Raw genomic sequence first — 22,273 nt, forward strand, 5'->3', positions numbered from 1 at the left:
AGCCGCTGCCTGGAAAGGAGCTGCTTAAAAGGGCTCTGCCGGGATGCTCGGGGCACCAGGGGCTGCTTGGGAAGGGAATTTGAGCCTGAACCACAAGCTTGGGAAAGAATAACGATGCGGGGGTGAGCTGGTTCCTGCAGAGCAGGATCACATTTTGGTGGACTCCATGACATCCCAGTGCTGGCTGACGGGGGAGCTGCTGGGGCAGGCGAGCTGGCTTTGGGACACCGGCCGACTCCTCCGGAAGGTGTTGATGGAGCGTCGCAGGGAACCCAGCCGCTTCCAGAGCCTCAGCTGGGGCTCGCTGGCATCCGCGGGGTGATGGGGCATGTACTCACGGGTCCCAGAGTGGGACCGGTCCAGCGCCTCCGGCTTGCAGAGGGTGACAAAGATGAGGAAGGTCGCCAGGAGGAGGAAGATGCAGACGAGCGCCACGATGATGGGCAGTGGGTCTGCCTTCTCGGGGGATGCAGTAATGGCTGGGACCAGCTCGGTGGTTGAAACTAGAAGCCCAAGGAGAGGTGGGGTGGGAGAGCTCCAGTTGCCGACGCTTTCTGTGCTCATCTTTCCTGCAGCGCATAAGGTGACACGGAGAAGCGACACGGGTGATTACCACCTAGAAGCTGGACAGACAGTCACCCTCTGTCCAGCCTGGTGGATTTTTGGCTTGATTTGATGTCCAAGGTCCTCCCAACCATGTTTGCTGTGAGACAGGGTGACAGGAGGGAGGCTGTGTGCTTTGCCAGTAGGCAAAGCACAGAGGTGGGATTTATATCTGCAAAATACTGCCCTGAACTGGTGAACAAAACCATCTGGCAAAGAAATCTAGCACAGGTAGCACCATGAACTCACGGCACCATGGCCCCGGTGATGACACCTGTGGGGAACACACACGCATGTTGCGCAAAGCTTTTCTGGGGGCGATAAATACCCGTATGCTAGAGAAGGTCCAAAATCCTCCGCCTGGGTTGCTGGGGTTTGGCTCCTCTCTATTGCCCAGAAATATGGGTTTGTGGAATTGACTATCATTTTGGTTTTTTTTTTATTATTCCCTCTTCCCCCAAAAGAAAATGGATAGTTGGTGGAACCTCCACCCAGATAAGTGCCCGTCAAGCTGCAGTATCGTACCAGCATCGTCTTTTGGGTTTTTTGCGGGGGCGAAGCCTCACGCCCTCACCCTGCCTGTGCCTCTTGGGTTAGGCATTTTGCTGACCTGGTTTCAGGTTCAGACATGCCGCCGGTTTCTCCGCCAGACCTGCAAACAGTGATGCAAACCGGCTTCCCGAAGCCTCATCAGTAAGAGCTCTTACCCAACACCTGATGGTGACTGTCCTTTCTTTCCCCCACCGGGTCAGATCCCCCAGATCGCATCCCCGGAGCGGTTTGCAGCCATCGTTTTGCTTCCGTGCATCCTCCTGCACGCGTTATTGGCCTTGGACCGGCTGTGTCGGAGGCCAACATCTTCCCAGCTCAGAGGTGAGGGCTGGGGAAACGTTACTCTACACCTTTGGCTTGCCCCGCGATGCTCTAGCCTGCACGCTGGAGGTAAACCTTCATTACCTTGACTTTCCTCCAGAGATGTGGGAGTAGAAGAGTGATGGAGAGCTGTTAGACTGGTCTGGGGCCGGACAGTCTGCTAGAAAGTACAAATTTGGATGGAGCCAATTTAAAATTAAGAGCTTAAGGGGAGAAAGGCAAGGCTGCAGGGACTGCCAGGGGTCTGCCCTTGCAGCCACCATCCCAAAGCCACACGGCTTTGCGTAGGCAGCAGCCAGACGTTCACCGCTAAAAACTTCAAAAAAGGGGAGAGGAGACATCAGCGACACTGTCGCTAATCGCTGACTGGAAACTATGAGGCGCCCTGGCGGGGACGAGCCCGGTGGAAAGCGAGATGCTGCGTCAGAAGAGACGAGCATCGCTCACCGTCCGAATGACGCAGGAGGAAACAACCTTAAGCAAACATTGCATGAGCTGCGAGGCCAAACGCTCGGAAGTTAAGGAGCCCTTGAATCTCGGGTTTTCTGTGCCCCAGTCCTACCTTCTGTGCGTGCTTAGGTAGGTGAGCTGCAGGCTGTGGATTGCCGGGACCCTGCCTGGTCCCAGAGGGGACAGATCGCTCCTGTGGGATCCCCTTGCGGGGGAAGGAAGGGAATAAGGTGACAGGTTTCCACTAGAGTTGGGTGCTGGGTTTGAGGCTTTGGGGAGGTGTGATTTATTTCTGGAATACTTTGGGCATTCGAAGCTGTGATGCTAGTGACCTCGGGGTAAGGACTGTATCAGCCTGGTCAGAGCTCGGAGGCTGTGGGGAGACGTGGATGCTGCCGTGGGTCATAGCCCGGTCTGCACTCAAAAAATGGGAAATGCACAAAATAAATGGATCAACACCTGAGAACACCTTAGCTCGGGTGAATCCCGAGCAGCCCCCGGCAGCCACAGCCACCCCAAGGACACCCCCACACACACACCCCGGCTCCCGTGGGCACGAAAACCAGCAGACAGGGCTGCTGCTTACCGCACGCACCAAAGGCAGCCTCAAGGCAGCCTCAATCAGGGTTACCACGGCTACCTTAATTCTGGCATTTACTGACCGCATGTGGTTTGGCTTGGTGACCTTATATTGTTCGCTAAGAGCGAGCCAGGAGGCGTGGGCAATTCCTTCGGGTCGTTTTTTTTTTTTTCTCTCTGCTGGAGGTAGCTGTAGGGTTTTTTTCTTTTTGAGCCAGCTGACTGCATCCCCTAGAAACCCACCAGGAGGGATCGCGCTGATGGTTTCCCAGGCTTTTCCAGCCACGCTCTCTTCTCCTCTTGCTTCCCACAGCATTTTGTACCCACTGGCTGAGCTGCTGCCTGCATCCCTCTTCCCAGCATCGCCCCTTCCCAGCATCGCCCCTTCCCAGCATCACCCCTTCCCAGCATCACCCCTTCCCAGCATCGCCCCTTCCCAGCATCGCTGTCCTGCCCAAGCCCCACGTTGTGCAATCCAACTGGGTTAATAACAGGCTTGCTGAGGGGCACCCACCCTGGCAACCACCTCCCCCCCCCCAACCAGAACGCCCTGGTTTCTGACACGAGACATCCCCAGGACCCAGCACAGGGCACGGGGCAGGTGAGGATCAGAGGGAAAGAAGAGATGTTGCAAAAAACAAAACACTCCCAAGGAAGGTGGAAAGGAAGGAGAAATGACTCTTGTGCACGAGCAGAAGACAGCGAGCGTTATTCTGCCCAGCTCCGGGCGCTGCCTGCCTGGCCTGGCCCATCTGCCCAGCTTGGCAGGAATTTTTTTCCATACACTCTCCCTCCCTTTTTCTCAAATTCCTGCAAAGAAAAGACTGTTTTCAGGCACTTCTGTGCCTGTAACATGGCTCGAATGAAAAGCAGCTCCCTTTGCCCTCCTCGTCTTGCTTAGCGACGCTTTCCTGAAGCTCCCCAGCTTTTCCCAATGTGCTAAATCTTTCCACTCGCTTGCCGGAGGAAGTAATGCTGGAGGGTACCAAACCCCCAGCTTACCCACCTGGAGAGTTGGGGTAGCGAAAGTAAAAGGGCTGTAAAAAGTGAAGCTGTACCCCATCACCCTCGTTGTTAACCGGCAGCATCTGCAAGACTTTTCCCCCCCTTATCCCATCACCGGGACGGACAAAGCAACGCGACAGGGAAGAGAGGAGGGGATGCCTGGCTTCACACCCACCCCAAACTTCGCATCTCCCCTCCCCACCCCGCTGGCAGCCCTGTCCCCAGGCGGCTGCAGGGCGAGGGCAGCGGTTCGCCAGTCCGGGGACGGTGGCACGTCCCTGGCGCGCCTCCCATTGCCCCTCAGGGCTAGTCTGAGTGGCCAGTGGTGGGTTTGCCATGGGGGGTTCGGACTCCCTACCTCTCACCGGCCGGCTGAGCCCGGGATTTGCCTCCCACACGCCTGCCTCGCCTCCTCTCCCACCGCGCTCCGCCAGCTGCCAGCCCCCTCCTCCTTTTTCGGAGGCTAAAAGAGGGTGGGAGAGAGATGGCAGCCGGGCTGGGGACAGCCCGAAGGGGCCCCCGAGCCCTCTCCCGGGCTTTGCCAGCACAGCGGCACCCCGGGGCTGTGCTCCGCTGGGACGAGGGGGTCGAGCCCCCCCCCCCAAAAGGCTTTGCCCCTTGTGGGAAGGCTGAATGGTACAGTTGTGGGCTGAGCCCCCCGCGCCGGGGAGGGGGCGGTGGGCTGCCCTCCGCACACCCACTCCCCCTTTTCCCAGCCACTCTGCGCCAAGCCGCCTGCTTTTTCCCCCCCCCTCCTTTTATTCCTTCCCTCCTTCCTCCTCCTTTTCGGTCGCTGGGGGTGTTTGAAAGCGTGGCTCCACGCATGGGCTGCGCAAGGTGCTTTGCACCCACAGCAGAAAGAGCTTTTCTCCCACCGCTCACACTCCAGTTTAATCATTTCGCCCAAGTTTGGGACAGTCTCTCAAAGTACCACGTCTCCTCCAACACCTCAGGGTGTCAAACCAGCAGCAGCCGAGGTTTTTCCCAGCAGCCGGCTGTGCCACGGCAGCGATGGGACCGTGTGTTGGTTTAATGCAAACTATTTTATTATTTCTTTTTTCTTTATTACAAACGAAATGGGCTGACCCATTTCACTGGGTTTATGCTTGGGCGAGCTGGGAGAAGGGCGGTTGGGAGGGGTGGTTGCTTGCAGGGTGCATTTTTTTGCTCCCATCCAGTCCTCGTGTCGCAAACCTTCCCGTTTGCTCACCTTGAAATACAGTTTCCTGCGCACGGCAGGGCAGGGAATGGCGCAAAAGGCAGCGAAGGTTTGAGTCCCATCTTTTAGGCTTCGAGCCCACCTGCACGGTGGTTTTGGCTGACGGGATAGCTTTTCCCCGGGAGGGAGCACCGGTGCGTGCGGCAGGCGGGTCTCGCCGTGCCAAGGCAGCCGCGGTGTGCCTGGGCATCGTCGCTCGCCTGCTGGGTCCATCCATCACGTGGGAGAGGGGACAGCCCGGCTCCTGCCCGCAAATGGCTTTCGGGGGCTTCGGGGTTAAAACAGCCTCGCTGTTCCCGCTGCGCCTGCGTCCTTTGCAGCAACCCCTCGTCTTTTCAGTGCGAGTCTGGGGGCAAACCGCCGCCTTCCCAGGAAAGGAAACCCCTGGGTAATATTTGTAGGCAGAAGCCGTGGCAGAAGATGCCCTGCCAGGGGAACAGCTGGAGAATGAAGGCTGAGGCATCCCCCCCGCCCCGTGTCCTTGCCCCCGGGATTCGCAAGTGGGCAGCGCTGCGGCTGCGGTTGGGATGCTTTGTGGGAAGCGGTTTCTGCGGAGGGGGGATGCAGCGGCTGGATGCCAGCTGGGGAAGGAGCCCAGGACCCGCTGGCCCTCACCAGGTCCCGCTTCCCAGCTGCCGGGGCCAGCAAGCTGCTGGCTGGATTTTGTTGGGGAAGCACTGCAGTGTTGTTCGGAGACACCAGAGGGGACCCGTGTCTTGGGTTTCCCGGGGTGGGTGGCTTATTCGGTACGCGCACGGACCACGCGGTGTATCCCAGCTGAGGGGTGCTCCCACCCACTGCTCGGGGTCTCGCGAGGACTCAGACCAGTGTCCAGACCTCCAGTATGCTCTCAGCTGGTTGCATTCATGTTTCCTTCAGGGTTTTGTTTTTTTTGGGTGGCTTGGCGGTAGCTTGCAGCGAGGGGGTAAACACAAGCAGCTCTCAGAGCTGATAGACCCAGGTGGGTGTGCTGGCCAAGAGGTGGGCCATTCCTTTAACACGGCGCATGATACACCCGAAGCGATGGGCTGGATGCCCACCAGGTGCGGGAGCAGCTCTCCCTGCCCGTCCCGGGCCAGCTCTACGGGCAGGGGTTCTCCATCCCCGGCAGCATCTCCAGTGGGGCGAGCATTGGTGCGCAGGGCTGGACCTCCACCAATGCACAGGTTCCATGGCATGGTCCTCAAAAGCCCCGAGCCCATCCCAAAGCTACCTTGGCAGCCAAAGGCTCCCGAACCCGCTATCCTTGCTGTCCAGTGATGAGGGGAGGATAGCTTCTTTTGCTTTGCAGTTGGTAAGGTCCCCGGCTCAGGGGCAGCAGCGGGATGTCCAGCCTCGGGCAGAGTGGGAGGACTTGTCACAGCCTGGAAATCACAGCTCTTCACCTTCACTGCTTTTCTTTTTCTCGCAAAGGTGAAAGCCACAGATGCGGACGAAGGCATTAACGGGAGAGTGTGGTACAGGATTGTCAAGGGTAAGTCCCGGTGCTCCTTCGTGCATCGATGTATTTGCAGCAGGCTCTGGCCGGCTACACGCACTGCCCCGGTGCGTTCTCCATCCTTTTCCACTTTGCAGCCCACAAGAAACATTTCCCCCACCCCTGAGCCAAACTTCAGCATTAGGGTTAATTGCTGGGGGGATGACGTTTCACGGATGGACACCTAGATGCCGTAGCTCCTGGCTTGACCAGGGCCAAGCCCTGCTGAGCTGAGCTTGGAGTAGCTGAAGTTGATGGGGACTTGGGTTTTGCTCAATAACCTGCCGCCAAGACAGCCCCCTGGGGAGGGCTCGTTGGGTCACCAGGACTGATGCAGTGGTGATGGGCCGCATCCATCTCACCTTTTTCCCCCCCTTTCCAGGAAACGAGCACAACAACTTCCGCATCAATCCCAGCACCGGGCTGGTGATGCGAGGCGTGCGGCACCTGGACAGGGAGCAAAACTCCTCTCACGTCCTGGAGGTAGAGGCCTACAACACGGAGCAGGGACCCATGAGGAGCTCCGTGCGGGTGAGGACCTTGGCGGCCGCCGAGGGGCGGGCAGCGGGGCTGGGCGGAGGCGGCGGAGCTCATGCGAAATATTAAGGATACTTCATCAGAGGGCAGTCATTTCCAACCCTTGCAGGCGTGCAGGAAGTTTGAGCTATCATCTGGCATGGAAATGCTGACGGAAAGTCTCCGGGGGCTGATCGTGGGTGGAAAAGAGCTTGTTGGGGTTTTTTTTTATTATTATTTTTTTCCTGTGACATTTTGGTGCGATGAGGCGGCTGTCGCTGTCGGAGGGAGTCCCGCTCGCCCGGTGAGATGTGGCTCCACTGCCGGGAGGAAGAGCTGAGCCGTAGGCTGCTGGAAACTGTGTCTCCTGGCCAAGTGTCTGTTTTAAATAAGCCGGGACCCAGTGGCAATAATCTTTAGCAGTGACACACCAGCTTCCCACGGTCCCCACAAACCCAGCCCTCTGGTTGCGTCTATTTTTAAACCCACTGGTGGGGTGGGCTCTGGCCAAGCATGATGTGCCAGCGGCAAGGAGACAACCAGGAGGAGAAAAGATATTCCCTGGGGGAACAGCCGCTCGACCCGCTGAACTTTGAGCAGAGTTTCCCACCGAGACGTCAGCGTTTCTTACGTTGCGGGGTCTCTAGCTGCAAGGTTGCCAGCAGGGCATCCCAAAGCACGGAGGAATTAATATACAGACTATAACCACCTCTGGCCAGGGAAGGATTGAGTCACTTTGACCGCAGCACGGGGCTTGTTGAAATCTGTGATGTTTATGTGTGTGCGCTCTCCATCACATGACGTTTGTAATAGAGATAACATTTTTCCTGTGCAGCAGATGAGTGCCGTGAAGGATTTGTTTCCCCTCACAAGCGTAAGCAGCTGGTGAGGGTTCACAAGCCTGCCCGGCTCACCCGTGGTTTCTCCGGGGGCTTTCGCAGGTGATCGTCTATGTGGAAGACGTCAACGACGAGGTGCCGGTGTTCACCCAGCGGCAGTACAACCGCCTGGGGCTGCGGGAGACGGCAGGGATAGGGACTTCGGTGGCAGTGGTGCGGGCCACTGATCGAGACACAGGTAGGAAGCTGGGGATGAGCTTACCGAAACACTCAGGTTGGGGGGAGAGTGCTGAAATCGGTCATTGCACAGGTCCTAGCTTGGCTGGGCTGAAACCCCCACGTGGGATGGGCTCTGCTCCGTGGTTGGGGTCGGCATCAGTGGTGCCTGCCTCTTCGGGATGCTCGGTGCAGCCATCACCGTGGTTCCTGCTCCTGCCCCAGGGAACGGTGGTCTGGTGAGCTACAAAATCCTGTCGGGCGCCGAAGGCAAGTTTGAGATCGATGAGAGCACGGGCCTCATCACAACAATTGAATACCTGGACTACGAGACCAAAACCAGCTACCTGATGAACGTCTCTGCCACGGACCAGGCGCCCCCCAACAACCAGGGCTTCTGCAGCGTCTACGTCAGCCTGCTGAATGAGCTGGACGAAGCCGTGCAGTTCTCCAACAGCAGCTACGAGGCCGTGATCATGGAGAACATCCCCCTGGGCTCCGAGGTGCTCCGGGTCCAGGCCCGCTCCATCGACAACCTCAACCAGATCACCTACAAGTTTGACCCCAACACCAATGCCCAGGCGCTCTCCCTCTTCAAGATCAACGGGATCACTGTAAGTAGCCACAGCGTGGTCCATCCTGGCTTACTTGTCCACCCAAGCTTGCTTGCCCAGGGAGGTGGTGGATTCGCCATCCCTGGAGGTGTTTAAAAAAAGGGTAGACGTGGTACGTGGGGACATGGTGTAGAAGTGGTTTTGTCAGGTTAGGTTAACAGTTGGACTTGATGATCTTAAAGGTCCCTTCCAAACTCAGCAATTCTATGATTCTATCATTCTAAGTGTTGGTGGCCAACGTGGCTGTTGTTCATCCTTGGCAGGGCGTCATCACGGTCAAAGGCCAGGTGGATCGAGAGAAAGGGGATTTCTACACCTTGACGGTGGTGGCCGATGATGGAGGACCAAAGATTGACTCCACGGTGGTGAGTAGCTTCTACCCATTTCCCCACCATCCTTTGCGCAGGCAGAGCTGACCTCAGGTCACCTCCTCTTTCCTCTGGCATGGGACAGCATGTCCCAGTTGTCCCCTCCGCTCTGGTCCGCCGGGGTCTGGAAACCCTGATTTGGGGGAAACCCTGCATTTGCATAATTACGGACTAGTGCCTTTTAGCTTCTGCATGTTGTAGGGTGGCATTTCTCAGAATAGAAAAAAAAAACAAAAAAAACCAACAAAACCACCCCAATCTGTAGAGTTTGCAGATGGCTTATCATGCTAAAACAGCTTTGAGGGAGGTAAATCTGGGGACCTTGACATACTTCACAGTGACTTGTGTTTTAAGAGGGTTATATTTGGCAGTTTCGAAGGCAGCCGAGCCGGGGTGGGGGGGAGTTGATTTGCATTTCGCTGCCTGGGCAGGAGGTACGGCGGGTGCAGGGCGAGCCTGGTCCCCGTGCCGTGGGCAGGGGTGTCTCAGCTGGCACTACTCAAAATCTGCTGGTTTGGGGCAGCCGGGGGAGCGGGGTGTGAAACCGGAGGCTTGCCCGCAGCGATGGGCAGCGGTCTGCGTCCCGGGCGCTCTCGTGTCTCGGGTGCATCTGTTGCCTCTCAAAAGGATGCCGGATGGCAAAGGCAGTTGGGGGCTGCAAGCGCTGCCGTGGGTGCCGGCGGCTGCGCTCTCCGCACGCTGCCGTGCTCTTGTCTGAGCCTCTCCCAGGGCATGGGGCAAATCCTCCAAGCTTGTCTAGAAAAAACCCCAAAGGGATGCTCGCTACGGTGGGATGCAGGGCTGGCCCACTCGCGTGTGCCCGCACCTCCTCATCCCCCGCTAAATCTCGGTTCTTTGTTTTCTCTGTTTCCCCCTCCAACAGAAGGTAAGCGCGTCCGTCATGCCGGCATCATCCTGAGGGCCAGGATCCATCCCCAACTCCGCATTGAGCTGCGGGGAGGGACCGGGGCGGAGGTCTCCAGCCCCGTCCCAACAGCACCAGCCTGTGTGACAACCCCGGGACGCGGTGCGGCGCCCTTGAGCCACCCCTGCTGCGGGCGGGCAGAAATCCCACCGCCTTGATCTGGCACACTGGGACAGCAGCTGCCGGATCCATCCGCGGCGGCTGAATGGGCTCTCCACGCTCACTCCCTCTCCGTTTTTAATTCAACGGCAACAATAACCGAATCACCCCGAGGCACACAACTCCCTCCCCGGCTTCCTCCGGGATGTTGTCGCATTCATCCTGGCCGCACCTGAGGGCTCGGGGCACCCATAAATAGAGCCCCGGGAACAAAAAAGCTCTTCCTTTCTCGTTTCTGTGTCGCTCTTGGATTACAAATGCGATGAGAGCATTTCCTCCGGCTAATTGTGGCCAAGGTAGCCCGGTCCCCGCTTGCCTGCGGTGGAGTGCCCCTCTGAGCATCTCTTGCCCAGTCTCTCCCTCGCCCACATGCCTTTCCCCAGGAGGGAGCTCAGGTCTTTTCTACACCCAGCTTGCCCTGGTTTAGTTAAATACGAGCAGCTCTGACCTCTTTGTGCCCGTTTAGCTTTAAAGCAAACCCTGCCCACCCTCTGGTGCTGTGAGCACAGATGAAATCGCTGCTTGTGAAGAGCTTGGCAGGGAAAGGTCACCCTGTGGCAGCATGAGTTGCTCCGTGCCCAGATTATTCGGAGGATAAAAAAAAAACTGGAGGATGCTCCATAGAAACATCCACCACTGGAGAGCGGTGGCCCCCTTGTGCTCTTTCTCCAGGCTCTAAGCATCCCTCCTCCTCTTTCTCCTCCTCCTCCTCCTCCTCTTCCTTCTCCTTCTCCACAGACAGGGATGTAGCTTCACCTCCTGAGCTCAAATACTTGCACCCATTCCCACGTGGGATGGACACCACTCACGCTGTTGGCACCTTGGGGTGGTGCGGCGGGTCGAGCATTTGCCAGGGGGTGTCAGCGTGGCCGTTGATGCCAGGTGGGCAGGGGGACCAGCTCCTGCCCGTGGCCACGCCTGAGCCCCGCGCCGTGCCCGCAGGTGACCATCACGGTCCTGGATGAGAACGACAACAGCCCCCAGTTCGACATCACCTCCGACTCCTCCGTGAGCGTGGCGGAGGACAGCGCCGTTGGCAAGCGGGTGGCCGTGGTCCTGGCCCGCGACCCGGACGCGGGCAGCAATGGGCAGGTGAGGACACTGCACGGCAGCTTTGGGGGTGCCCCCGAGGCTGCGGGAGCGTTCCGCCAACACAGAAATCCCTCTGTCAGCATCTTCCCACCACCTTCCCCTGCTCTGCTTCCCTGCGGGAGCAAAGTCTGGTCACCGAGGCCAGCGGTTTTGGGGGGGTTTTGTGCAGCGGCTACCAGCGCTCACCAGTCAAGCTGTGCAGCAGGAGAGGAAAAGCATTGTCCTTGGCTGTCTGGGGCAAAGAGCTCTGCGGGACACGTGTCAAAAGGAGCCCAGCAAGCTGAAAACCAGCTGTGGCCTCTCCCGCCACGGGGAATGGGGGCAAAGCTCTTGGCAGGCTGAGCAGAGGAAGCTCTCTGACGCTTGTTACTTTCTTTACCACGCAGACAGGAGTTAACGAGGTCCCTTAATACCAAAAATTGCTAGCCTCGTAAGGAGGGCTGTGGATGAGACCAGGGTTGGCCCATGGGTGTTCACTTTGGGGTGGCTGCAATAAGCCGGCGTACCCGCGGACCCCAACACAACTTCTAAAAGAACATGCAGAGGCTTCCCGAGGCGATGCTGGGTTTCTTATTGTAGGGTCTCCTTTATCTCCTTCCTCATCACAGCACAATGTTGCCCGCCCTGTATTTCTTTCCCCGTGATGCTTCCAGGTGACTTTCTCGCTGACGTCGGGGAACATTGGCAGGGCTTTTGAGATCCGTACCACCAACAACACCTACGGCGAGGTGTTTGTGGCACGGCCACTGGACCGGGAGCTGCTGGATCACTACACCTTACGGGTAAGCACCAAACCACCCCGCTTACCTCCTTGAGCTTCTTCTGGTTTGAGCTTCGAGGCTGTTTTCTTGGGGCTGTGAGCTTGAAAATGACATGGATTTTGAAAATCCACCCCCAACTGCAGATCCAAGCCTCGGATGGCGGCGTGCCTCCCCGGAGGAAAGAGCACACTCTGCGAGTGAACATCCTTGACGTCAATGACAACCCTCCCATCATCGACAGCCCCTTCGGCTACAACGTGAGCGTGAGCGAGGTGAGGACCCAGCCCTGCTCCTCTCCTTCCATCCTCCCAAGGTGAGGTCTGACCACAAGGCAGGTGGGGACTTTTTTGTCTTGTTTTTGTCCACCCCTGCCTTGTGGTCTGACCTCACCTTGAATGATTTAGGGGTTGGTGGCCCCTTGCAGACCTCACCTTGGGTCATTGAAGGGTTGGTGGCCCCTTGCAAACCTCACCTCAGGTCATTGAAGGGTTGGTGGCCCCTTGCAAACCTCACCTCAGGTCATTGAAGGGTTGGTGGCCCCTTGCAAACCTCACCTCGGGTCATTTACAGGTTACTCACCTGTGATGTCCTCCTAGTTTTGGGCTAGGAGAGAACTCTGCAGGCAACTTAAGCCCATGAGGCCGCAGGGACCAGCAGGAAGGAGAAGTGGCTACACACCCATGGAAATGCCACCGAAGTGACACAAGAGGCGGCGCAGTACAGAATAGGAATTGCTTTCAGGAAGCAGCTCAGCAAGAGCTAGATAATTAAGCAATAAAACACAATCAGGCGTGAGAAAAGACAACTTATTTCCTGACAGTTTAATTCCTGGACCGGGGGGGGTTCTCAATTTGATGATGAAAAATGAAAAACGAGTAATAGGCAGTGACACTTAGCTGCGAGGAAGCGCTGCTCATGATTAATAGCTTTGCATTAAAGTTATTGCCCTGTTAGGATTTTCTTATCTACTTAATACATGTTCAGAGCTGGTTGAAGAAGAGAATTTCTGTTTTGATTTCCCCCGTAATGGGACTATCCAAAAATAATTAGCCGAGCTCTGAGTCCATTACGCGGCCTTCACCTTCGCACACACACTGGTTTTTACGCTGGCTCAGGCTGTGCCAGCGTTGAAAGGACCTAACGCGCAGCTTTCTGTGGCAGGGAGTCAAACTGGCTCGTCGTGACAAATGGGAGATGCTGTAGCGTAGGAAGAAGAGGTGCAATTTCGGTGTGCAGCGGCCGCTGGCTTTGGCGACTTAGCAGCAAATGTTGCCTCTTCATTTTATTCTATTTTATTTAATATTCTTTACAACTAATGGAGAAAACGCATTTCATTTCAGAGCTTCAAACCAAAAAAAGATCGGAGCGCTCAAGCAAAGGGCAGAGCCTTCCATTTCTGAGCCTGTGGCTAAGTCTCAGCTGAACTATCAGTAGCAGACCTTGGTTAATTTTTTGCACAAAGGTGCATCTACTAATAAAACATCGTTTGCAATAAGCACAGCAAAAATGGCATCCAGGAGCTGGTGAGCTGGTGAAGTCTTCTGCTTGGCTTCTGGGTGTCGGGCCAGCGAGTTTGGAGCCTCAAGGACCACAATGCCTGGAAAAAACCCTCTCTATATTAAAATTATGCTATTATGTATTTTATGTTATAAGGTGTATGTGATTTATGTCATCTACCTCTGCCTCTCACCCGCTATCTTGCCCTGCAGAACGTCGGTGGTGGCACAGCCGTGGTCCAGGTACGTGCCACAGACCGGGACGCCGGCCTCAACAGCGTCCTCTCCTACTACATCACCCGCGGGAACGAGGACCTGACCTTCCGCATGGACCGCATCACCGGCGAGATCGCCACCCGACCCTCCCCGCCGGACCGTGAGCGGCAGAGCTTCTACAGCCTGGTGGTCACCGTCGAGGACGAGGGCAACCCCTCCCTGTCGGTGAGCCACCGAAATGTGCTTTTCGGGGAGAGGATGGAGCTGGGCAGCACTGTGGGAGTGAGCTTAGCATTGAGACTTCAAGCAGGGAAGGATGGAACAGGTATGGGGAGCGATGTTTTGGTGTCCCGGCCATTGGGGTTATGTCTCAGGGTCCAGATTTACTGGTATGAATCAGAGAATCATAGAACGGTTTGGGTTAGAAGGGACCTTAAAGATCATCCAGTTCCGACCCCCCTGCCCTGAACAGGGACACCTCCCACCAGCCCAGGTTGCTCCAAGCCCCGTCCAACCTGGCCTTGAACACCTCCAGGGATGGGGCAGCCACAGCTTCTCTGGGCAACCTGCGCCAGGGGCTCACCACCCTCAGAGTGAGAAATTCCTTCCTAATATCTAATCTAAATCTCCCTTCTTCCAGTTTGAAGCCATTCCCCCTCATCTTATCACTACATGTCCTTGTAAAAGGACCTTCCCCAGCTCCAACAGGTCTTTCCTATGCTGGGGGCTCCAGAGACTGGAGCCTGGAGCCAGACTTCAGCGTCTGGTCCTGCAGGACCCCTCTTGCAGTTGTTCATGCAGAATGCTTTCCATCTGGCTGTGTCGGCTCTGAAGGGGGTTTAGCGGAAGCATTGAACTGTTTCTCTCCCATCTGTAAACATCAAAAATACCACCAGCATCCCAACGGGTGAGCATGCTGGTGGCCGCAGGAGTTGTCCTTCCCACCAGCTCCTTGTGCTCTGAGTCCGAAAGGTGTTGAGATGTTGCTCTCACCCATCTCGGGGCAGGGGGTGGCTGGAGCAACAGCTGAACCATGGTTCAGCCCAGCGTGGACCCATGTGTGTCTGCTCAGGTGCCTACAAATGAGATGAGCTCTGGTAATTATCGCTACAGCAATTTGCGGTCCCCGCCGTGCGAGATTTGGGCAGTTCTTTCATGGCGTCGCTGCTGTCCGGAGTGCCCTGCCCACGATGAGCAGGGTCTGGGCATGCATTTGGGGGTTGATACAAGACCATGACCACCATCCTTTCGGTCTAGGGATGCGCCCACCTTGCTTTTTAGCTACCAGCGTGCAGGAGTGCCTGGTGGGGTACTGCATTTGCTGCAGCCTGGCTTCTCTCCCTCGCTCCGCAAATAACGAGTCTCCTTATTTGTGCCTTTAAGGAGAGCCCCGATGTGGGAGAATCAAGCGAGCAAGTAGCGTTTGGGGCATTCTCCAACCCTCATGTCGCTCCTAACCCCGCAGCTCCACGGGGAGGTGAGCGTGCAACCAAAGCGAGCGCAAGCGGTAAGACGGGGAGGTGTGACACCCCGCGTGACACCCTGCCATCCTTCCTCTCCCCGCACCTCCACCTGCTATCTCTCGCCATCTCTCTGATCTGCCGGCGCAGCTCGCGCTGCAAAGCCCTGCTCTACTTTTTGAGGAAACTGGTTGCAACCGGCGGTGCAAAGGGTGGCTTTGCGACTCCCGCTTCAAGGCTTTACGCTCTGAACTCTTCCCTCCCTTCACGCGCCTGCTTGTTGTGCATCACCACCTTTTCCTTAAGCCCTGCTGCCGCTGAGGCTTAAATCCCCCCCCAAAAAATGAGAGAAGGCAGCTTCTTGTAACCGCAGCACCCAATACCACCAGTCCCCATCGCCCTGGCACCCTGGGAGCATCGCTAATGCTGCCCATGGTGAGGAACGCCATGCGCCGAGCCGGTAAATCCCATTGCCGTGGCAATGCCCTCTTCCCTTCCCGGTGCTGGAGAGGGCAAGTGACGCAACTTGTCACTTCACGCTGCCAAAGCGGTGTCCCAGCCAGCCTCGCTTGTCCTCAGGTTTTCTCTTGCGTGACCACCACGTCACCAGGACATGTAATGCCAGCAGGGACGATCAAGTTCCCGCGAAACAAAGCATCCAGTGACCCAATTCCTGAGTGGAGAGAAGAGTTTCATCGCTTTTCGAAGCTTGAGGACACTTAGGTCTTGTGAAAGGCCGTCCTGCATGTGGCTTGGTGGAGGTTGGCCTCATGCCCGGGTGGTGAAATGATGTCTGTCAGGAGTTTGTCACCCACCAAACATTGGTTTCACAAGTAAATCTAGGCTGATGCAACAGTGCACAAAAGGGATTTTTTGTTTGTTAATTCGTACATCCCTTCACGTGCTGCAAGATTTGGCCTTCTGAGTATGGCAGAGGCGGAGGAGACAGAGCTGGGAGAGGACTTGGAAGCCCCGTGGTGACCTGTGATAGCCAGGACAGCAAGGGTGCGCGGACGTCTGGCCGTCCTCTTGGGAGCTGGAAACGCAGAGGGCCAAAAGGGTGAAATGCTGATGATAAATGGGAAACGTTTACCCCAAAAAGCGTTGCAGGGAAGAAAACCTTCACAGGCTGGTGAGCTGCAACTGGAAGGTGTCCTCGCGTGGGAATTGCACCCGGGCTCTGTCTGCCCCCGGTGCAAACCCGCAGCAGCATCTCCCCAAGGGCTGGTCCTGCTCCGCGGTCTTTGGGATGCTTCCCGCAGCAGAAGGAGGGACATCTGCCCAAGGGAGCCGCGGCACACGCACGTGCCGGAGCAGGGCTCCTCCTGGGCACCCGCAGATGGCTGCAGCGAGGCAGGGTGGATGGGCAAAGCCGCTCCTCACCGCCCCACGGTGCCCATCTCCCAGCCACCCCCACCCCAGCCAGTGCTGCTTCAACCGCTGCGGTTTCTGTTCCCCTCCGCCCACTCTGAAACAAGAGTCGGGGTGAAGTGCCGCGGCTCCTCGCTCTCCCCGTGAGCGAAGCCCCGAGTGCTGACGCAGCGGAAAACAGCCGGCAGACAGGGCCAGCTCCGACGGCTCTTGCGCTTGTGAGAACCGCCGGGACACGGCAAAGCGCGGGAGGGCACCAGTGTCTTGCCGGGTCACCATCACCGTAAGCATCCTGCCCCAAGGTGCAGCGCCGTGCCGTCTTCTCCATCAGCAGCAGGGTGCCAGCACCCAGCGTGCCAGGGCTCCCGCTCCAGTGTGTGTGGAAGGATGGGTAGCCATCGCCTCTTTCCCCTAAAAGTCTTTAGTTTGCCTTCTCGCCAGCTTTCCAGGTGGGAGAGGGTACCTGAAGCCACGCGGTGCCCTGATGTGAAGGGCAGAGAATGTGGCGGCTCAGCTCACCTCTGCCTGGCCCACCGCACCCACCGGCGGCACAGGGCATCCCCAAAAAAATGGGATTCCCGCAGCACAGAGAGAAACTTGTTTCCAACAAAGGTTCACTCTGTCATCAAAGGCTGCGTTTGTTAGCAAACGGAGAGACTCGGGGATGGTTTCGAAGCGGTTAGGCGGGCAAATCCCCCCACGTGTCTTTCCAGTGGCTGGGATGGGGAGAGGGAAGCATTGGAAGCACTGGGAGAGCTTCTCCGGCAAAGCCAGGAAAGGGACTGAGCCGTGGGCAGCGATAAAGCCCAAGTCTCGCGCTCAGCAAGTTACGTCCGCGATGGAGGCGTTGGTGCCGGCTTCTTTATCCCTCCGTCTGCAGCCAGAGCATCTTGAAGTTGCTCTTGCTGAAGCCAACGCCGGATTAATCAAACCCCGGCCCGTTGCAGAGGCAAACGTTGTTTCCTCCGGCCACGTCGTGTGACAATTCGGCGTGCCGCCGGGGATGCTCTGCCCGGGCACACTGCCTGGTACGGCGATTGCTCAGGGCTGCCACTGTTTTGGTATGACTAATGTTTATGTTTGTCTAGTGGCAATTTTTTCCTCACTTCACAACAAAAACAGAAAGAAAACTAAACACGCCCTTCGAGTAAGAGCGTCTACCACAAGGTTTTATCTCCTCGCTGGGGCTGAGTCACGCTGGAGCCACGGCTTCTTTTGGAGAAGCGATGCTGGGATGCTGCCTTCACGTGGGGGATGCTGCGAGGGCGCCTGCGTCACCTGGGGTATCGCAGGGTGGTCCGGCATGGCTGAAGGCGGCAGCCCTGGGGATGGCGGCTCTGGCAGTGCTGGCCCCAGGGAGGATGGAGAGAAGCCAGCCGGAGCATTTCCCACCGCCTGCTGAGTTGCTGCCGTGCCTTTGCCTCCACCACGTCACAGGAACATCCTCCAACACCGTCCAGATGAACTTTCTAATTTACAGACATTTCCAGAAAAAAAAAAAAAAAAAAAAACAAAAAAAAAACCCAAAAACACCCTTTTTTTTTTTTTTTTTTCCTTTAATCAGTGCCGATAATGAAACAAGTAGAAAGACAAATTCCCCTGATCCCAAGCCCAGGATAAAATTGCAGCAGAAATAAGGCTCATCCTGACGTACATCCAGCTGAAAAGGCGACAGCCTCGCAAGTCTGTGGCCGTCTCAAAAGGTTGGTGAGGAAGGAGGGCTCCGTCAGCGGCAGGCAGCCTCTCCCCTTCCTGTTTTGCGAAGAAAAAGGTAGTACAAGGGTGGCCGGCGACACTGTTTTGTCTCACGGTGGATAAAGTACTTCATTATCCGCTCCCGGAGAGGATGTTTGGTCCAAGATGCTGAAACAGGTTGATGTAGCGTAGCTTAAACCCTTGGCAATAAGTTAAATCCTCGGGGAGGTTTGCAGGGGCGGGTTGTCCTTCCTTCCCCGCATCCCCGCTTTTCAGCTGGTCCGTAAAAGGCGAGCGGCACAGAGCCGTGCTCTTCTCCATAGAAATAGTTAAAAAAAAAACCCAAAAAACACGAAATCCAGGCAAGAGCGGTCCAATTCCAGCCCCGGGGCAGAGCCGGGAAGGGAGGTGAGGGCAGGGCTCCTGTACTCAACTTCATGGGGTTTTAAGACTTCGCTGTCGGTGGCCATGGTGCCCTCCTCGGGGGGGTCTCTGCTGGGGGAGCACGGCGCGGTGGCTGCCCGGCCTCTCCCGGCTGCGGCTGGGGGAACGTGGTTTCCTCCGGGGGTCTTTAGGCTTTCAAGGAATTCGGTGAGTCGGGAACGGGATTACTTCGGGAAGCCGCCAAACTCTGCTTTTGCACAGAAAACAGCGGCTTCGGCTCTTTCCCATCATCAAAGCCGGTGTTCCACGTATTTGCAGTTGATATTTAAGCCTCCCTTTCGCCTCGCCCCGGCTGCCCCTTTCCTTCCGCCTCCCCCATCTTCCGCGGCGGTTCCCGGTGGGTCTCAGCATCGCCAGTCACTCACCCAGCGTCGGGAAAAAGCAGTCCCCGGGGCCGGGGGGGGACAGAGGGGTGCCGGGCTCGGAGAGAAGGTGCCGGCCAGACTCGGAAGGCTGCCGGTTGGCCATGTAGGAGAGCTGGGGTCGGGGCCGCGGCTCCGCGCTGGCCGAGGGGACCTCTTCGAAGACGGGGTTTTCGATGCCCTGGGCGCTGCTGGGGGAGAGGGAGAGGGTGTGAGGGAGGGGGGGATTTGCGTTTTTATTTCAGGAGCCGTTTTTTTATCCCCCAGGATTTTGGCTGGGGACAACCAAGGAGGGCAGTGAGCAGGGTTGGGTGGTGGCACTTCATCTGAGAGCAAGTGAGGAGCCCACTGCGGGGGTGGAAAGCTTAGCCGAAAGGGAAAAGCTTAGCCAAAAAGCACCGCGGTTTCGAGCGTGTGTGGGAGACGTGTCCTAGGCACGGGCAAAAAGAAAGGAGGCACTTCCCGCTCGGAGGGAGGGAAGAGAAACAGCGGCTGCCCAGAAAGGGACAGGAGCCTGGGCAATGATGTCATTCCCTTCCATACATGCTGGCTTCCAGGGGAGGGGAGGAGAGGAGAAGACCCTTGCGGGGTCCGGGGGTGCGAGGAGGTTGTGGGGAGCTGGAAGCACGTGGGTTTGTTTCCTCACCTCTCCATCCTGACGAGCTCGTGGGCACCTGCCAAAGACAAAAGGGTTGGCATGATTGCCGGCGGCATGGAGCCCAGCGCCAAGCCCAGCTCCACCACCAGCGCTGGGTTTTGGCATCTCATCCACACCCAGTTCCTCCTCTTCCTCTGCGTTCCTCCTTCCTTTTCCCCCTTCTTCAGCATCAGCCTCTCCTTTGCTCCCAAACCTCCTTCTCCGCATCCCTACCATCTTCTTCCTCCTTTACTCCCCAGCCCATATTGAAATCACGGGCTCTGAAGAAGGGGGAAGGAGATGCAGCCCGGCCCCGCTCGTGCCCATATGCGCCCACCAGCCGCCTGTGACACCCTCCAGGAGCTCTGCAAAACGTCGCCCCGCCATTTGGCTGCCCCTGCCTTCGTCTGGGCAGCACCCTGTTATTTATTTCCTCGCCCCCTTCGAGGCAGGCGCAGAGGATCTCGCAGCCCGCGCGTGCGGGACGGCCGCATGGCGAGCATCCCGAGCCCAGACACACGGGTTTTGGCCCAGACTGTGCCGATGGAAAGCGGCCGGTGGAAATAACCTGTAGCTAACGTGGATCGGGACACCCCAGAAGCAAACCGCCCCCGCCCCGGGTTTTGACTTCCGTCTTGGCTTAAATAGTATCCAGGTGATGCTTTGCAGAGCAGGGCAAAAAAAAAAACCCCACTTCTCCAAAGGGTTTGCTCAGAGCCTCACAGCCGCCCACCGAGCTCGGTGAGAGAAAACCGCGGGGCCTCCGGCTTGCCCAAGGCCTGACGAAATGGCTCTGATGGTTAAGGTGGTGCCTCTTATTACCGAAATGGAGCGCAGGCTGGAGCTGGCAGCCCGCTGCACCTCGGCACTGCCTGGGTTTGTAGGGCTGGGGCAGTGGAGGGGGACCTGGCTTGCTGCAGCCCTATTGCCATCGCTGTGTAAGGGGTCTTTTTAAAAAAAAAAAAAAAAAGCCGGGGCGAAAAAGCACAAATGATGCTTTCTCAACCGCTTAGACGGCAAAGCTGCCATTTCAGCCGTGCGGTGGAGGGAGGGATGAGTCAAGTGGATGGGGAGGAAAGGGCTCGGCGGGGAGGGGGCCCGGCAGCATCTTTGCACTCTCAATGTCCCCAGCATGGTCCCAGGGTGCCACGCGGGCGTCAAGGGTCCGTCTCCTACCCCACACTCCTCACTTTCCCAGGACAGCTTTGTAGGAGGAACCTGGTAGGGACCTGTCTTGGGGCCACCGTACACGCTACCCATGGGACTCAAGGCAGCCAAACCCACAGACCCGCCGGTGGGATACATCCCATCCCATCCCATAAAGACCACCCTGATGCAACCCAGGAGACGAGATGGGTGTCCCTCGCCGGCCGCCGGCGAGGGGAGGGTACGTACGTCTGCTGCTGACCGCTTGTCTCTGCTTGTAGATCAGGAGCAAGATGAGGGGCAGGCAGAGGATGCCCACGATGCAGGCACCCGTTGCCAGCGCGGCGGCCGTGATATCTGCAACAGAAAAGGGCAGAGATGGAGCCGGGTGGTGGCGGCGAAGCTTCACCTTGCTTCTTCTCGGTTTCCCCCAGCCACACGCCCGAAGCACGGGGCAACACCGGCGTTGCCCCACGCCGTTGGTGTGTGGGCCCCTCCTCACGGGATGCTTTGCCTGTTGTGGAGATAAGCACTGAGGCATCGGTTTAGGACCTTGACTAAAGTCCTTCATTGCTGGAGGACATCCCAAGGTCTGTCTTTGGTCTTCTAGATAGGAAGAGAGGAGCAGGGGCGCTGATAAAGCCCTTTGAAGTCAGCAGAAAGGCTCTCAGTGATTTCAAAGAGTGCCAACCCCCACCCTCGGCAGCCTCATCAGAACCGGGCTGCCTCAAAGTACTCGGGCATCAAAGGTTTCATTTCCCACGGCCTCTGCTAACGAACGTGCCCCTTGTAGAGCTCTACCGCAGAGGGTCCCCAGTCTGTGGCCACCAAGGTCCACATGGGAACGCTCATGGCGGGGTCGAGGGCTGCCTAAATCAAGGACAGGTTCACCTAAAACCATCCCTTCACCCTTTTCCTTTTTGCCTGTCAGGACAGGGTGTCCCAGCGTTTGGGACTGAGGGTTTGAGACAAGAAAGCGCTACTCATGGGGAGGACGGTGCAGTTCCCCATGGGGCTGGCCGGCAAATTGGGGTAGACAGAGCGACCCGCTGAGAAACCACCTGCATAGCGAAGTGTGGGCACCTCCAGCGTCTAGACGTGGCCTTGACGTTGTCTGAGCGCTCAAGCAAGGTTTGGGTTTCCCCTGGCAGAGCATCGCTGCTTGGGGCGAGGTGGCACGGGGTCGGAATGGCGGTGGGGTGTTGTAAGAAGTCCCTGTGACTCTTTACCTTCCCGTCTGCTCTTGGCAGAGGCCACTAAATCGCCAGTCGTGATTTGGGGTGCTTTATAACCACAGGGTGAATGATCTCCACGGGCTTCAGGACAGCCTCGTCCAGGTGATGGGCCAAAGGAGGCTCTCCTCAGCCTGAGGATGTGCCTGTCAGATGTACCCCGTGGGGACAGCCTCGGAAATCACCCTCCTGACACCCGACCGTGAGGTTGCAGCTGGACACGGGTGTGTTTAGGGCAAGCAGCCGTCTCTAGGGAAATAGCCGGGCCAGGATGGTGAGCAGCACATTGGAGAGAAGGGGTGGGTTGGTTTTTTTCCCTTTACCTTTGCTAGTAGCGGTGTGAAACGTGCAGTTTTGAAGCGCTCCTCTGCCTGCGGAGAAGAGAAAAGCGTGTTAGATCTCGGGGGATTCGCTCCAGTACCACAGAGCTCCCGCACCTGCTAGCTGTGCTCGCCTCTGCTCACCAGTATTTGCTCACCAGATCAGCCCAAGAGCATCCCAAAAGCAAGAAATTAATC

The 22,273-nt window shown here is 57.3% G+C and overlaps 3 protein-coding genes across 3 annotated transcripts in view; 1 reads left to right on the plus strand and 2 right to left on the minus strand.

The window, feature by feature from the left end:
• CDH23 (cadherin-related 23) overlaps positions 1 to 22,273 on the plus strand; it is a 223,734-nt gene that overhangs the window by 176,078 nt on the left and 25,383 nt on the right. Inside the window, exons 28-37 of the mRNA XM_009894006.1 lie at positions 6,143 to 6,203; positions 6,589 to 6,737; positions 7,664 to 7,799; positions 8,003 to 8,391; positions 8,655 to 8,756; positions 9,643 to 9,645; positions 10,786 to 10,935; positions 11,589 to 11,717; positions 11,840 to 11,968; positions 13,406 to 13,633. Of these exons, the coding sequence (XP_009892308.1) occupies positions 6,143 to 6,203; positions 6,589 to 6,737; positions 7,664 to 7,799; positions 8,003 to 8,391; positions 8,655 to 8,756; positions 9,643 to 9,645; positions 10,786 to 10,935; positions 11,589 to 11,717; positions 11,840 to 11,968; positions 13,406 to 13,633 (1,476 nt within the window). The remainder of the gene's footprint in view (positions 1 to 6,142; positions 6,204 to 6,588; positions 6,738 to 7,663; positions 7,800 to 8,002; positions 8,392 to 8,654; positions 8,757 to 9,642; positions 9,646 to 10,785; positions 10,936 to 11,588; positions 11,718 to 11,839; positions 11,969 to 13,405; positions 13,634 to 22,273) is intronic.
• On the minus strand, positions 148 to 5,907 carry LOC104294400 (chromosome unknown open reading frame, human C10orf105). The gene is made up of 4 exons (XM_009894003.1): positions 5,745 to 5,907; positions 3,869 to 3,973; positions 1,214 to 1,255; positions 148 to 503 (listed from the first exon to the last, which is right to left on the minus strand). Exons 1-4 carry the CDS (start codon positions 5,905 to 5,907, stop codon positions 148 to 150), a joined length of 666 nt encoding a protein of 221 aa, XP_009892305.1.
• LOC104294211 (chromosome unknown open reading frame, human C10orf54) overlaps positions 18,506 to 22,273 on the minus strand; it is a 9,356-nt gene continuing 5,588 nt past the window's right edge. The window contains exons 3-7 of the mRNA XM_009893795.1: positions 22,079 to 22,126; positions 20,773 to 20,880; positions 19,387 to 19,414; positions 18,740 to 18,931; positions 18,506 to 18,545 (exon numbers count right to left, since the gene is read on the minus strand). Coding sequence (XP_009892097.1) covers positions 18,506 to 18,545; positions 18,740 to 18,931; positions 19,387 to 19,414; positions 20,773 to 20,880; positions 22,079 to 22,126 — 416 coding nt within the window. The remainder of the gene's footprint in view (positions 18,546 to 18,739; positions 18,932 to 19,386; positions 19,415 to 20,772; positions 20,881 to 22,078; positions 22,127 to 22,273) is intronic.

This window comes from Charadrius vociferus, unplaced genomic scaffold, assembly GCF_000708025.1.
Source record: "Charadrius vociferus isolate BGI_N301 unplaced genomic scaffold, ASM70802v2 scaffold611, whole genome shotgun sequence".
In the NCBI taxonomy this organism is placed as follows: Eukaryota; Metazoa; Chordata; class Aves; order Charadriiformes; family Charadriidae; genus Charadrius; species Charadrius vociferus.